Source organism: Trichechus manatus, unplaced genomic scaffold, assembly GCF_000243295.1.
Source record: "Trichechus manatus latirostris isolate Lorelei unplaced genomic scaffold, TriManLat1.0 scaffold00134, whole genome shotgun sequence".
Lineage (NCBI taxonomy): Eukaryota > Metazoa > Chordata > Mammalia > Sirenia > Trichechidae > Trichechus > Trichechus manatus.
Genome location: NW_004444070.1, coordinates 4,758,267 through 4,771,456, shown reverse-complemented (window position 1 = coordinate 4,771,456; position 13,190 = coordinate 4,758,267). Strand labels below are relative to the sequence as shown.

Below are 13,190 nucleotides of genomic sequence, written 5' to 3'. Positions count from 1 at the left end.
AGTAAAGGAGAATGAAGAACACCAAAGACACAAGGAAAGTATTAGCCCAAGAGACAGAAAGGGCCACATAAACCAGAAACTTCATCAGCCTGAGGCCAGAAGAACTAGATGTTGCCCACCTACCACCAATGACCCCTCTCACGGGGAACACAACAGAGAGTCCCGGATGGAGCAGGAGAAAGGTGGGGTGCAGAACTCAAATTCTAGTAAGAAAACCAGACTTATGGTCTGACTGAGGGTGGAGGAACCCTGGAAAGCATGGCCCCTGGATTCTCTTAGCCCAGAATTAAAACAATTTCCGAGGCCAACTCTTCAAACAAAGATTGGACTGGACTGTGGGACATAAAATGATACTTGTGAGGAGTGTGCCTTTTAGCTCAAGTAGATACAAGAGACTAAACAGGCAGCTTCTGTCCGGAGGTGAGAGAGGAAGGCAGAGAGGGTTAGGAGCTGGTTCAATGGACATGGGAAATCAGGAGTGGAAAGGAGGAATGTTTTGTCACAGTATGGGGAGAGCAATTAGTCACATAACAATGTAGCAATTTTTGTATGGGAAAAAAATTCAGTTGAAGGCTGATTTCGTCTGTTGTACATTTAAATTACGTGGAAACTGTTTTTGACATTTTCACAGCTTATGGAAATTATATACAGACACGTGCATTTTAATTACTACATAAGCACTTCAAAACAAGACAAATATTCCTAAGATGGAGAAGGCTTATAGGTCAGATGTCAAGGATGTTGAACCAATGATGTCTGCTTTGGGTGCAAAATTAGGTTGAGAGTCTAGGTTTTCCAGCTAGTGGCGGGAACACAGGAGAAGACAGCACCATTTGGAAAACCCAAATTGACAGAAGTGAAGGGACCATTAAGCAAATATGTTATCTCATGGGTATATTGGGTACAACCTAAAAGCATTTCTGAGATCCTGTTGGTTGTTAATTTATTGTTGCTGTGTCTATCTCATGCCAAACACTTCCTTGACATGGAACCAGGAAACCATACAGGGCTTCCAGTATTTCTCCCCCCGGGACTTTCTAAGAGGCCATTCTTTTGGGTTGTTCCTGTCCGTGTACCTGACCACTGTGCTTGGGAACTTGCTCATCTTCCTGGCCATCACCCTGGACTGCCATCTCCACATGCCTGTGTACTACTTCTCCAGCCTGTCCCTTTATGACATTTGTTTCACCCCCACCATCGTCCCAAAGATGCTACTGAACGTCCAGAGTCGTTACCTATGCAGCCTGCATCACGCACATGTCTTCACAGTTTTTGGACTTTTAGACTGTTTTCTCCTGACCGAGATGACCTCTGACTGCTTTGCTGCTATCTATCTGTCACCCCCTGAACTACATGGTCATCATGAACGCCTGGCTTATCAGCATGCTGGGAACTCCTCCAAAGAGTTCCCCTGTGTTGCCACTTTCTGCACGGCCATTGAAATCCCTTGCTATTTCTGTGAACTCCTCGTGGTCTTCAAGCTTGTCTACTCCACATCTTCATCAATAATGCTGTATTAGATATTGTGACAGGCATCATGGGATTTTTTCCTCTTGGATCCTTTTCACATATGCACAAACTGTCTTATGTACTGAGCATCTCAAGGGAAGAAGGGAAGTGTCTTAGTCACCTAGTGCTGCTATAAAAGAAATACCACAAGTGGGTGGCTTTAACAAATTAACTTTCTCACAGTTTAGGAGGCCAGAAGTCCAAATTCAGGGTGCAGGCTCTATGGAAAGGCTTTCTCTCTCTGTCGACTCTGGGGCAAGGTTCTTGTCTCTTAGCTTCTTTTTCTCTTTTTCTTGATGATCTTCATGTGCTGTGGCATATATTTTCCCACATCTCTGCTCGCCTGATTGCTTGCTTGCTCAATCTGCTCTTTTTATATCTCAAAGAAGATTAAGACACACCTTACACTAATACCGTCTCATTAACATAACAAGAAAGCCCCCCTCCCAAATGGGATTATAACAACAGGTAATAGGGGTTAGGATTCGTAACATATTTTTGGAGGACACATTCAATCTATAACATTTCACCGTTTGGCACCCCAAAGTTCATGTTCTTGCCACATGCAAAACACATTCACCCCATCACATAATCCCAAAAGTCTGAAATAAACTCCAATTCGAAAATCTCATTTTGTGAATCATCTAAATCAAATATGGGTGGGAGTTTAGGTATATTCCATTCTGGTGTAAAATTCTTCTTCATTCGAAAATCTCTTTGGGTGGGAGTTGAGGTGTATTCCATTCTGGTGTAAAATTCATCTTCATCTGTGAACCTATGAAATCTAGACTATAAGCTATGTGATTCCAAAGAACGGTAGAACAGGCACAAGATAAAGACATTTCCATTACAAATGGGAGAAACTGGAGGGGAAGAAGGGATAATGGGCACCAAGCAAGTCAGAACCCCAGCAGAACAAATTTAATTGTTCTGAAGTCTTGAAAATAATCCTCTATTCTCTGAGACCATCTGGGCAATGGCCTTTCCCTCCAGACTGAGCGTTGGCCATGCTCTCTGGATTCTGGGTGGAGGCTCCAGGGACCTAAGCTTCAGCCCCGCCTTCCAAGTCCACTGGAATGGCAATTCTGTTTCCTTGGCTTCAGGCGGCCCCCTCTCCTGAGCTGCGACCTCACCCATGCAGCCCTGATGGGCGCCATTCTCCTCCTTGGCATGACATTCCTGCCCCCTCAGCTCTGGGCAATGGCCCAATCCTCTTGGCACACTTGAATGGCAGCCTCGTATTCCAGAACCAAGTTGGTGGAAATCTAACTCTTTAAAACCTAGGAGTCCGTGGCTCCACCCTTTTAAACGGAGTCAGCCCTGCTTTCCGTGTTCCTTCCAACAGTTCTGATCTCCGACCTGCTCCAGAGAGGGTCCTTTTCTTATCTTGGAGGACAACATATGTAGCTCCTTTAGCCTATTTGCTGCCTGTAGAATTCCAAAAGGCAGACAGCTATCCTTCTTTTTCATCCCGTCTCTGCCCCCTTCAGTCTTAAGCTGATGGGTTTTCTGCTGAGTTATTTGGTTAGATCGGTCAGTCACAGGCTTCATCTCTTTAACAAAAGATTAAGTCACCAAGACGCTGGTGAGAGTTTTAGGGCACATGTCCTTAGCATGTACAAAAGAATTTTCCAAATATTAAAGTTATGTTTTCATTTTGCACACTTCATTTTTAAGTTCATCTCTTTCCTCTTGTATTTATGACAAGCGGCAAGAAAAAACCACGTGGTCCCTTTAAGATTTTGCTTAGAAATTTCATCAGCCAGATACCCGAGTTCACCACTTACAAGTTCTACCTTCCACTAAACATTTGAACATAATTAGGACAAGCTCTTTGCCACGTCATAAAATGCTTCAGCCTTCCTCCATTGTCTAATCACATGTTCATCATTGCCTTTTAAACCTCACCAGAAGCACATTTAATGTCCACATGTCTAACGCTATACGTACTGATGGCACCATAGGTATTCACTAAATGGAGACTTTATGGCTCTCCTCACTTCTTTTTGAGCACTCACCAGAATTTCCTTTGATGCCCATACTTCAGGGCAATCTAGGCTTTTATTGTCTAAAAAAAAAAAAAAAATGCTGCCGTTGTGTCGATTCCAACTCATAGCGACCCTATAGCACAGAGTAGAACTGCCCATAGAGTTTCCAAGGAGCAGCTGGTGGATTTGAACTGCTGACCTTTTGGTTAGCAGCTGAGCTCTTAGCCATTCTGTTCCAGCCTACATTCATTACCCAATTCCAAAACTTCTTCCGCATTTTAGGTATTTTGTAGAGCAGCACCCTACTGTCTGGTATCCAATTGTCTTAGTTATCTGATGTTGCTATAACAGAAATACCGCAAGTGGGTAGCTTTAATAAACAGAAATTTATTTTCTCACAGTTTAGGAGACTAGAAGTCCAAATTCAGGGTGCTGGCTCTAGGGAATGCTTTCTTTCTCTGTGGGCTCTGGAGAAAAGTCATTGCCTCTTTTCAGCTTCTGGTATCGGTTCCTTGGTGATCTTCATGTGGTGTGGCATCTATCTTCCCCCATCTCTGCTTCTTTGCTGGTTATTCAATCTGTTCTTTTTATATCTCAAAAGAAACTGACTTAAGATACAGTTTACACTAATACTGCCTTATTAACATAATACAGAAAACCCACTCCCAAATGGGATTATACCTATCGGTATAGCAATTAGGATTTATTACACCTATATTAAACTCGCTGTTATTAAGTTGATTCTGACTTATAGCGATCCTATAAGACAGAAGAGAACTGCCCCATAGGGTTTCCAAGGAGCAGCTGGTGGATTTGAACTGCCAACCTTTTGGTTAGCAACTGTAGCTCTTAACCACTGCACCGAACACCTATATTGGAGGGATACAATTCAGTTCATAAAAGGAAGTATAAAGCAGTTTCCACCTATGGGTCTCACCTCTCGGTTGTCTCCTTGCTCTAAGGAGCCTGCCTAGGTTTCTTTGTTTAGTCTACATCCACATATGCCTCTTGGGCAGGTGTGTTTGTTGCAGTCTTGATACCGTCGATGCTCCCATGATGGACACCTTTATCTGCATGCAGCTTGGAAAACAAAGACATGAAGGGATCCCCAGACAACCTTCTCTGCAATGAGTCTTCCTCCTAGTGATAGCACCAATGCCCTGTGCTGGACAAGTGTGTCCAAGGGCAATGGAGCATGGCACTTAAAGAGTGTGAACTCTTAGCTTTCCCTTTCTGGGTTGAAGTCTTGATGCCACCCTAACAGACGGTGACTCTGAGAAAAATGCTCATCCTCCATGGGCCTCAGATTCCTCATCTGTGAAAAAGAGGCTGTGACAACATGTGCCTCATAAGGCTGATGTGAAGATGAAATGAGCAAATACGGTAAAGCACTAGCACAAGAAATGTACACGTCAAGTACCAAGTAAATGTTCACTCTTGTTATGTAAGATGGATGCTGTCATGGATTGAATTGTGTCCCCCAAAAATATATGTCAACTTGGTTAGGCCATGATTCCCAGTATTGCGTGGCTGTCCTTCATTCTGTAATTTTCCTGTGTTACAAATCATAATCTCTGCTTACAGTTAAAGAGGATTAGGGTAGGACATAACACCCTTGCTCAGGTCACATCCCTGATCCAATGTAAAGGGAGTTTCCCTGAGGTGTGGACTGCACCAGCTTTTATCTTACAGGAGATGACAGGGAAGCAAGCAGAGAGCTGGGGACCTTATACCACCAAGAAAGTAGTGCCAGGAGCAGAGCGTGTCTTTCACCCGGGGTTCCTGCGTGGAGAAGCTCCTAGTCCAGGGGAAGACTGATGACAAGGACCTTCCTCCAGAGCCAACAGAGAGAGAAAGCCTTCTCCTGGAGCTGACACCCTGAATTTGGACTTCTAGCCTATTAGATTGTGGGAAAATAACTTTCTCTTTGTTAAAGCCATCCACTTGTGGTATTTGTTATAGCAGCACTAGATGACGAAGACAGATGTTTTTATAATGTCCCTGGGTTTTGTCCCATATTAAGCCAGTTTCTCTCCCTGTGCCCTGGCCTTCACTAAGGCTGAGTGCCCCAGGATGAATGTATGCATGTAGGATGTTTAGCAGCATCCTTGTCCTCTAAAACACTAGATGTTGGTAAATGCCTCCCTCCCAGTTGTGGCTATTAAAAATGTCTCCAGATATTGCCAGACATCCTGAAAATGGACTCCAGTTGAGAATCACTGGTTTAAGGGAGTGTCTTCCAAAGAGGAAGAGAAAATTAAAAAAGTCTAAAAGAAAGGATATGGGGGTTACATCCCTGTCCCATGTGGATAACCACAGGGTCTGGTCCAGGCCAAGAGGACACAGCAAACATTCATGACCACAGACTTTGATAGAGGGTGGAAAGCCCAATCTCACTGCCAATAGCTGACAGTTCAGGGGACTGTCCAGTGACATCCATTTTCCAGTTGTTAACCATTCTAATTAATGTAAAGCAGTGAGCTGAGATTCAGAGAGCCAGACTTGTAATGTCTCATACAAAAATCTGCTCTCTTCCTCAGTGTGTGGGATGTCCTTGCAAAGGATCCTCTTGTCTTTGCACATTTTAATCAATTGCTCCCCAAGGACTTTTTTTGGACCTTCCTGCTCATCCTGTTGACCAAACAGATATACTTCCGGCCTCTTTCCATTTCTGTATCATTTATTCCAGTCATTAAACACCTACTTGTGGTAGCCAGCCTCCAAGTTGGCCCCCAGGGATCCCCACCTCCTGGTAATCATGCCCCCGGCAGTCCTCTCCCACGTTGAATAGGGCTGACCCATGATACCAATTGTGCAGACACATCAGAATGTGGCTTCCCAGGCTAGTTCATGACAGACACTGCAGGTTTCCCCTTGCTGTCTCTTGCATTGCTGTGAGGGAAAGCTAGCCACCAGACTGTGAGGAGAATCAGCCCTATGGAGGCCTACATGGTGAGGAGCTGAGGTCTCCTGCCAACAGAAGCAGATCCTCCAGCCCCAGTCAGGTTTTCAGATGACTGCAGCACTGGCCAGCATCCTTATCAGAGACTTTGAATCAGTATCTCTTAAGTCATTCCTGAATTCCTGACCCATACAACTATGTGATGTTAAACGCTGACGACTGTTTTCAACCACTTAGTTTTCAGCTCTTTTATGGAGGAAGAGGAAACCAATAATAACACGTAATTCTCAAAATTCTCTTTGTCCACAAATACGTCATCGTATTTTTATTTACACTATTATTTGCTGACTCAATTTTGACTCACAGAGACTCCATGTAACAGAGCAGACTTGCTGCATAGGGTTTTCTTGGCTGTAATCTTTATAGAAGTAGATTGCCAGGTCTTTCTCCAGCAGACCCGCAGAGTGGGTTCCATCCACAAAACTTTCAGTTAGCACCTGACATCTTAACCATCTGTGCCATTAAAGCTCCTTTTTTCTAGACTAGATGTACTAAATAAGCACTGAAGTGATATTTGATCCCTAGGACGCAAATCTTTCATCGGGATCTTCCTCTGATGCTTTGTCTGACAGATGAGGCCAGTGCGGTCATTGACTTTCTCCTCTGTCTCCCTCCCTCACTGCCTTTCACAGGTACACAGGTGCATTCCCTGTCAGGGACCTTCTTTGCAATGCTGGGACTTGAGCAGGCACGGACTGGTGTTCTAGTAAGGAGTACACACCTGGAAACAAGTTTACATAAATGTGCTGACTCAATATAGCCTGAAGTTGGAGAGAGCTTAGCTCTCCTGTGGGGAAACTCCATAATAATCCCCCACTATGCAACAGTGGAAACCCTGGTGGTGTAGTGGTTAAGAGCTCAGGCTGCTAACCAAAAGGTCGGCAGTTCAAAATCCACCAGGTGCTCCTTGGAAATCCTATGGGGCACTTCTACTCTGTCCTATAAGATCGCTATCAGTCAGAATCGACTCGACGGCAATGGGTTTGGGTTTGGTTTATGCCACAATACAAAGAGCTTCCTGGTGAGAACACTGCCTTCTGTCACTGAGAGTTAAGGCAAGGCCAGGCTTGTCTCTCTAGCATGAAGAACTGAAAACTAAATTCTTCATGGAACCTATTTTAGAGTATTGTAGTAAATGGTTCCTTGGCTTTTAAGATTTATAAGTAAGGAAAATGGTTCTCAGGCACTCCTCACGCAATCCCCAGGAAATCCTCCTGTCTTATTAACTGCAAATGTACCATATCTGTGAGATGCCTCAGTTTATTTTGAGTATGCAACAAGACTTATTTTGAAACTACATCTATCCCTCTACTGAGAGAGCAATAAAGATATAAATATAGAAAAACAAGCTAAATTTTAATAAATCTTCAAAGAATAAATGAGACTTTCAGTAGTTTAGACTGAATCTTACATTGAAATCACCTGGATGAAATAAGCTACATCTTCCTGAAAGTAACAATAAGACAGAGAAATCGCTGGACACAATTCAGAAGAATACGGAAATTAGAGAGTAGTCAAGCATTTTAGATGAACTTTACTAATAGAAAGCTGACTTAATTACAAACTATGGAAACAAGGTTCAGAATAGGGGCAGATTGGAAGTCAGGTTTCCCAAAAGTGGGAGCCATAGCAATACAACACAAGGACTTCACGGCCTGGCTGTGAGCCATCCAAATGAGAACTTGAGCTCTGAATGTTTTAAGGTTTCTGAGATTCAAAGCAACTCCAGACCCCTGGCACAGACCAAAAAAAAAAAAAAAACCTCTTCGGAATAAGAAAAATTGTATCTCAATTACGTCTTTAAATAAAACATCTAAAACACTGACTGCTGTTGATCCTTGACAACAAATACATGAATGATTTTCCTTTAATACATGTTAAAAATTAAGATAATAAAATCTAATGAATATGTTTATCACAGAACAAATTATCAGGCACACGGAATGAACCAACATAGATGACAGAAACAGACACAGATATAAATCATCGAACCTGTCAGAAATTCTGTACTGAAACATAGTTACAAAATTAGAAGGGGTAGAAGAGTTTAATATTCCATACACAGCAGGGGAAAGATTTCACGAACTTAAAGATAGGTACCAAAAAAACAAGGAAAATAAAGCAAAGCTATAAAAGTTGGAAAACACTGAAGGAATGGTAAGCAAAAGGGGATAAAGAACTCATGGTAAGGAAAATAAAGGTGGGCCGAAGTGGGCAAACGTTTATTCTAGTAATTCCCAGCTCTTTTGTTTGTGGACAACCTATGTGACAAAGTCTCCTTTCTCCAGGTCATTTCTGGATTAAAAAAAAATTTATTCAACACTTTGAGTTTTATCTCACAACTTTTCTATCTCTGACTCTAGGAGTGACATCAGAATTATTTTCAATTCCCAGTACCATTTAGGGGCTGACCTTCCTCCACTGTCATGTAAATTCCCTTGTTCCTTTTACTGTGTTTTAACTATACCAGCTTCTCTCTTTGTTACTGTTGTCTGCCCACCTCCCAGTCATTTACTGAATTGATTCTTGACTTTGGAACCTAGCTCATCCTTACACTCTCCCCTAAATTCTGCATCACTTCTGGGGCTTCACTGTCTGCATGAATTTTTATCTACTAGTTTGGCCTCTAATTTCACTGACGTCATTACTGGGGAATTCCCACTCCATTCCACCCAGATAACCAATTCTACGGACCCATGGTCATCCAGAAGTGCTCTGTGCCTGTGAAATCATTGACTCTATCTTCAAAACATCAGTTCACCTCCTTAAAGCTTGCCCGTATCTATTCCTTGATGAAATAAAACCTATAGTCATGCGGTTCTTCCATCTCTGCCTTCCCAGGGTGCTCCTAACTCTCCTACTTTCAGACACCAAAGTTTACTGTGAACGTCTTCTTCTTAGGGACTTTTTTTTCCTAAAAACACATTTAAAGTATCTCATTTGGGTATGAATTCATATCATTGTAGATCACAAGCGCTTGATCTGATTCCACAGAACTAAACTGTTCTGAAAACCAGTAGGATTAGTCTGTGTTATTGAATGAGCATATCCTAATCTTGAATATAGGCTTTAATCTGACAGGGACGTTGTCCACAAAAAGTACAGAGAAAAAGCTGAGGATGCAGAATGCCAAACACTTACGGGGTAGAAATTAGGATATTTTGCCTGGAAAATATTAAGACTTGGAAAATATCTGTCAGAATATTTGACTATTTTAAGAAATCCATATGAAAAAAGGAATACTTTTTTTTGTGTGTGTGCCCAGGAGGCAGACAGAAATTTGATAGGGGAGATTTCTAGATACTGATGTCTACTCTAAGAATATCATTTAAAAAACAAGAAACTTTATCAGGTTTATTTGCTTTTAGAAAACGTCAGCCATTTGACAAGGTTCAGCCACGATAAGCACCAAAGATCCTACCATTGTCTTCCTAGGAGTCTCTTTACTTGGAATTATGGTGCAGATGTAGACATCACATGCAGAAAAAAAAAAAACCACTATTTCTGAGAAAAACCTCTAGCAGTTACCTGCAGGACCCCTCTTCTTTCATTCCACTTACCAGTCATCAGAAAATTCCATTTCATCATCATTTTAATTTCATCCATCCCACATTCATTAACAAACTGCCTGCTCTGTGAGTCTGTGTTCTGTGTGATGGTAATACAAGAAGAACCTGATGTGTCATAAGTCATTAGTTCATCCATCCATTCTTCGCTTCGTTTGAGGACTTTTGGTGTGACAGGCACAGAGAGAAGCAGAGACAAGCAGAAGCTCTACCCCAAGAAGCTCTGTAGGGAGACAGAGCATAAGCAGTGCTATACTAAGGGCCAAACGAGAACCAGGACAGTACAGAGAAAGGGAAGTTGGGGTGATGGGTGAAGGCTTCCTAGAAGTGGTAGCCTTAAAGAGGACTCGATGTAAAATTAAATGGAGAAGAAAATGCATTTTACACAGGTGAGGTGCAAATATAGATGTTAAACAGCAGAGGTATAGACGCTGAGTTTGAAAACCAACATTCTGTTGGCAGTAGCTAAGTGGCAAAATGATAAAATGATAGTAAGATAAACTCCTCGGAGCCTATTCTAATGATTATAGGATATTTGGGGCTGAAGCCTGGAAAAGAGATCTCTGCTGGAAATGTGGACATGTGGGAGTTGACTGGGTTGGTGGTTGAAGCCAAGAACGTGGGTGGCTGTAGCGCATTTTCAAAGAAGTGTAAACATGAAGACTGAAGAGCTGAAAAATAACTAGAAAAGGGTTCGATTAGGTTGGAAACATTTGATACTAAGGGCAAACAGTCAAGAGCCAGGAGATACTAAAGACGCTGGAGAGTAAATGATTCACAGTGTGATGGATCAGAAAAGGGGGAGATACCCAGAGCTGATGGAGAGGGCCAAATTCTTCACTGAGATGCAGAGTATGGCAGTGTGGATGGGTGTAGGAGGAGAAACTTTTGTAAGGAGAGGCAAGAAATTGAGGACGTCCCTGGCTGATTGCCTCTAAATATATTTATTTACTCACTTGTTAAAAATTATTTACTCAGTCTTTACTATATAAAGACAACAAGTACACAGACATCAGTCTGGGCCAACCCATTTTCCAACCCTCACTAAAATATTCACCAGTCGTGTAATTTAGTAGTTGAGACATCGGTTTTAGGGTCAAGTGAAGCTTAATAGCTTCACCTACTTACAATCTATGCCAAGTAGACTGAGAAATCCCACTTCACAGGCTATCTGCATCATGTGGAAATCTCAGATTCCATCTCTGTTTATTCTGACACCAGCCACCTACGCAGGATTCTCTCACTGACTCTAGTCACCTGGGGCTAGGCTAGACCTCACAAATTAAAAAGACACTGTTCTTCAGATGGCCAAACAGGCTGACAGCAGCTGTAAGTTTGGAAGTCTCAATGACTCCCAACTTCTGATTTGCTAGCCAAAAGTCTGGAGGTTCCCTCTAACTCCCTGAGAATACCAGCTGCAAGATCAGGGGTCCCCAGCTCCCGTACTTCTGAGCTTCCTTTTGGTTCAATAATTCACTTGGACGACTCACAGTTATCACGCAAAACCCAGACTTATTATAATGGATTAAATATAAAAAGGATGCAAATAAAAAGATGCACGGAACAAAGGCCAAAATGCTTTCTGCAAGGTGGTTCATCACCTTGCAGTTAGCAATTCTGAAACCATGTATGTTAGAAAATTCAGCAAATAATGTACCGTGGATAATGAGAACCAGCAGTATTACTATGAAGTAACATAAAATAAAGGAAAAGGTGAAAATGAGCCCTGTAGTACTGGACTGGAATCAGAGATACAGGTATGATCTTATGGTTTTTGTAATGTATACAGATACTTATGACACATATTTGTATTTATTTCTATATATATTTCACACACGTATTTCCTAGCTGTTTCCACTTTGGGGGCCCAGTAACAATAAGCATACTGAATGTCCAGATCATTGTTTTTAAATATCCATCTCTAATAAAAACAACGAGGCTTTCTTGGAGAAAAGTCTGATTCCAGGGCTCGGGCAGGAAAAGGACAAGATGAGCCTCAAACACTTCAGAAAGCAATGTACAAAATATAAGAGACACGTGAAAAAAACAAAAACCAGGAACCTCAAGGGACCTCCTAATAACCAAGTCTAGGACAATTTGAGCAAGAAAAAAAAGGAATATGGATTATCTTATACAGGCTGTCCCCAAATTACAAACTTATGTACGACTTAGTCTGACTTACATACAACCTGTAGTTATGAACTCCTGCAAACCCTATTACGAATTAAGAATACTTTCTGCAGGAATACAAGCCACATATCCTTTGCTCGCTGGTTGCGTGGTGTCCACCTGCAGCTTGGTCTCAAAGCTCTGAACCTGGCAGAGGCCGACATCCCGTGATATCACGTGAGTAGCCGCACAAAGGAACGGTCCGTTCTCAATGCTTACCTATCCTCCCTACTCATCCCACCCACGGTGGGGTTCTCCATGTCCAGTGCCCATGTGGGTGACTTTCTTGCCTCCCCAGGTTGGGAGTAGGGAGGACATAGCAAGAGGGAATCCAATGAAGCTGCAAAGGTTCCTAACAAACAAGCTACTTTGAAACTCGCATCAAATATTATTACTGTATTATGTTAAAGATGTTTCAAGGTATCTGGAAGTGTTTATTTTTATGCACAGTAAGGTACATTATACACTATGCACTAAGACAGACATTTGACTAACTTTAAATACAAACCATCCCTAACTGTTCTGACTTATGTACAAAATCAACTTAAACACAAAGATAGGAACCGAACTTGTTTGTAATCTGGTGACTGTCTGAACTGTTACAATTTAATAAAGGAGAAGAATGAGAAATTCCAACTAATAAACATAGAAAAAAATGACTGGATCAGAAAACACCATTTGGTAAACTCCACAGCAGCAATCGTAGTTAATAATTATCAATGCATACTAAAAATAGATCAAAGTATGATAAAAAACAGAATATTTGTACATTTTCTTTGTACTGCCCTATGAAAAATTACTGATTATAAAAAGTAAAACAGTTAAATTTACAGTCGAAAAGAACAGAAGCAAATGTTTTAAATATAAAAACCAAAACACAAACCATTTACAGAATGAGTATATTTAATTGTACACAAAATAACATCAACAAAAACATTAAAAAACACAAAACCACATTTGCTCAAGGCTATTCCTTGCAGGCTTATTTGGAATAGC

The 13,190-nt window shown here is 41.7% G+C and overlaps 1 protein-coding gene across 1 annotated transcript in view; it reads left to right on the top strand.

Annotated features, from left to right (window-relative positions):
• LOC111822155 (uncharacterized) overlaps positions 1-8,195 on the top strand; it is a 22,227-nt gene extending 14,032 nt beyond the window's left edge. The window contains exon 7 of the mRNA XM_023739480.1: positions 7,092-8,195. Within this exon, the coding sequence (XP_023595248.1) occupies positions 7,092-7,219 (128 nt within the window). The 3' untranslated portion in view covers positions 7,220-8,195. The remainder of the gene's footprint in view (positions 1-7,091) is intronic.
• The last annotated feature ends 4,995 nt before the right edge of the window (positions 8,196-13,190 follow it).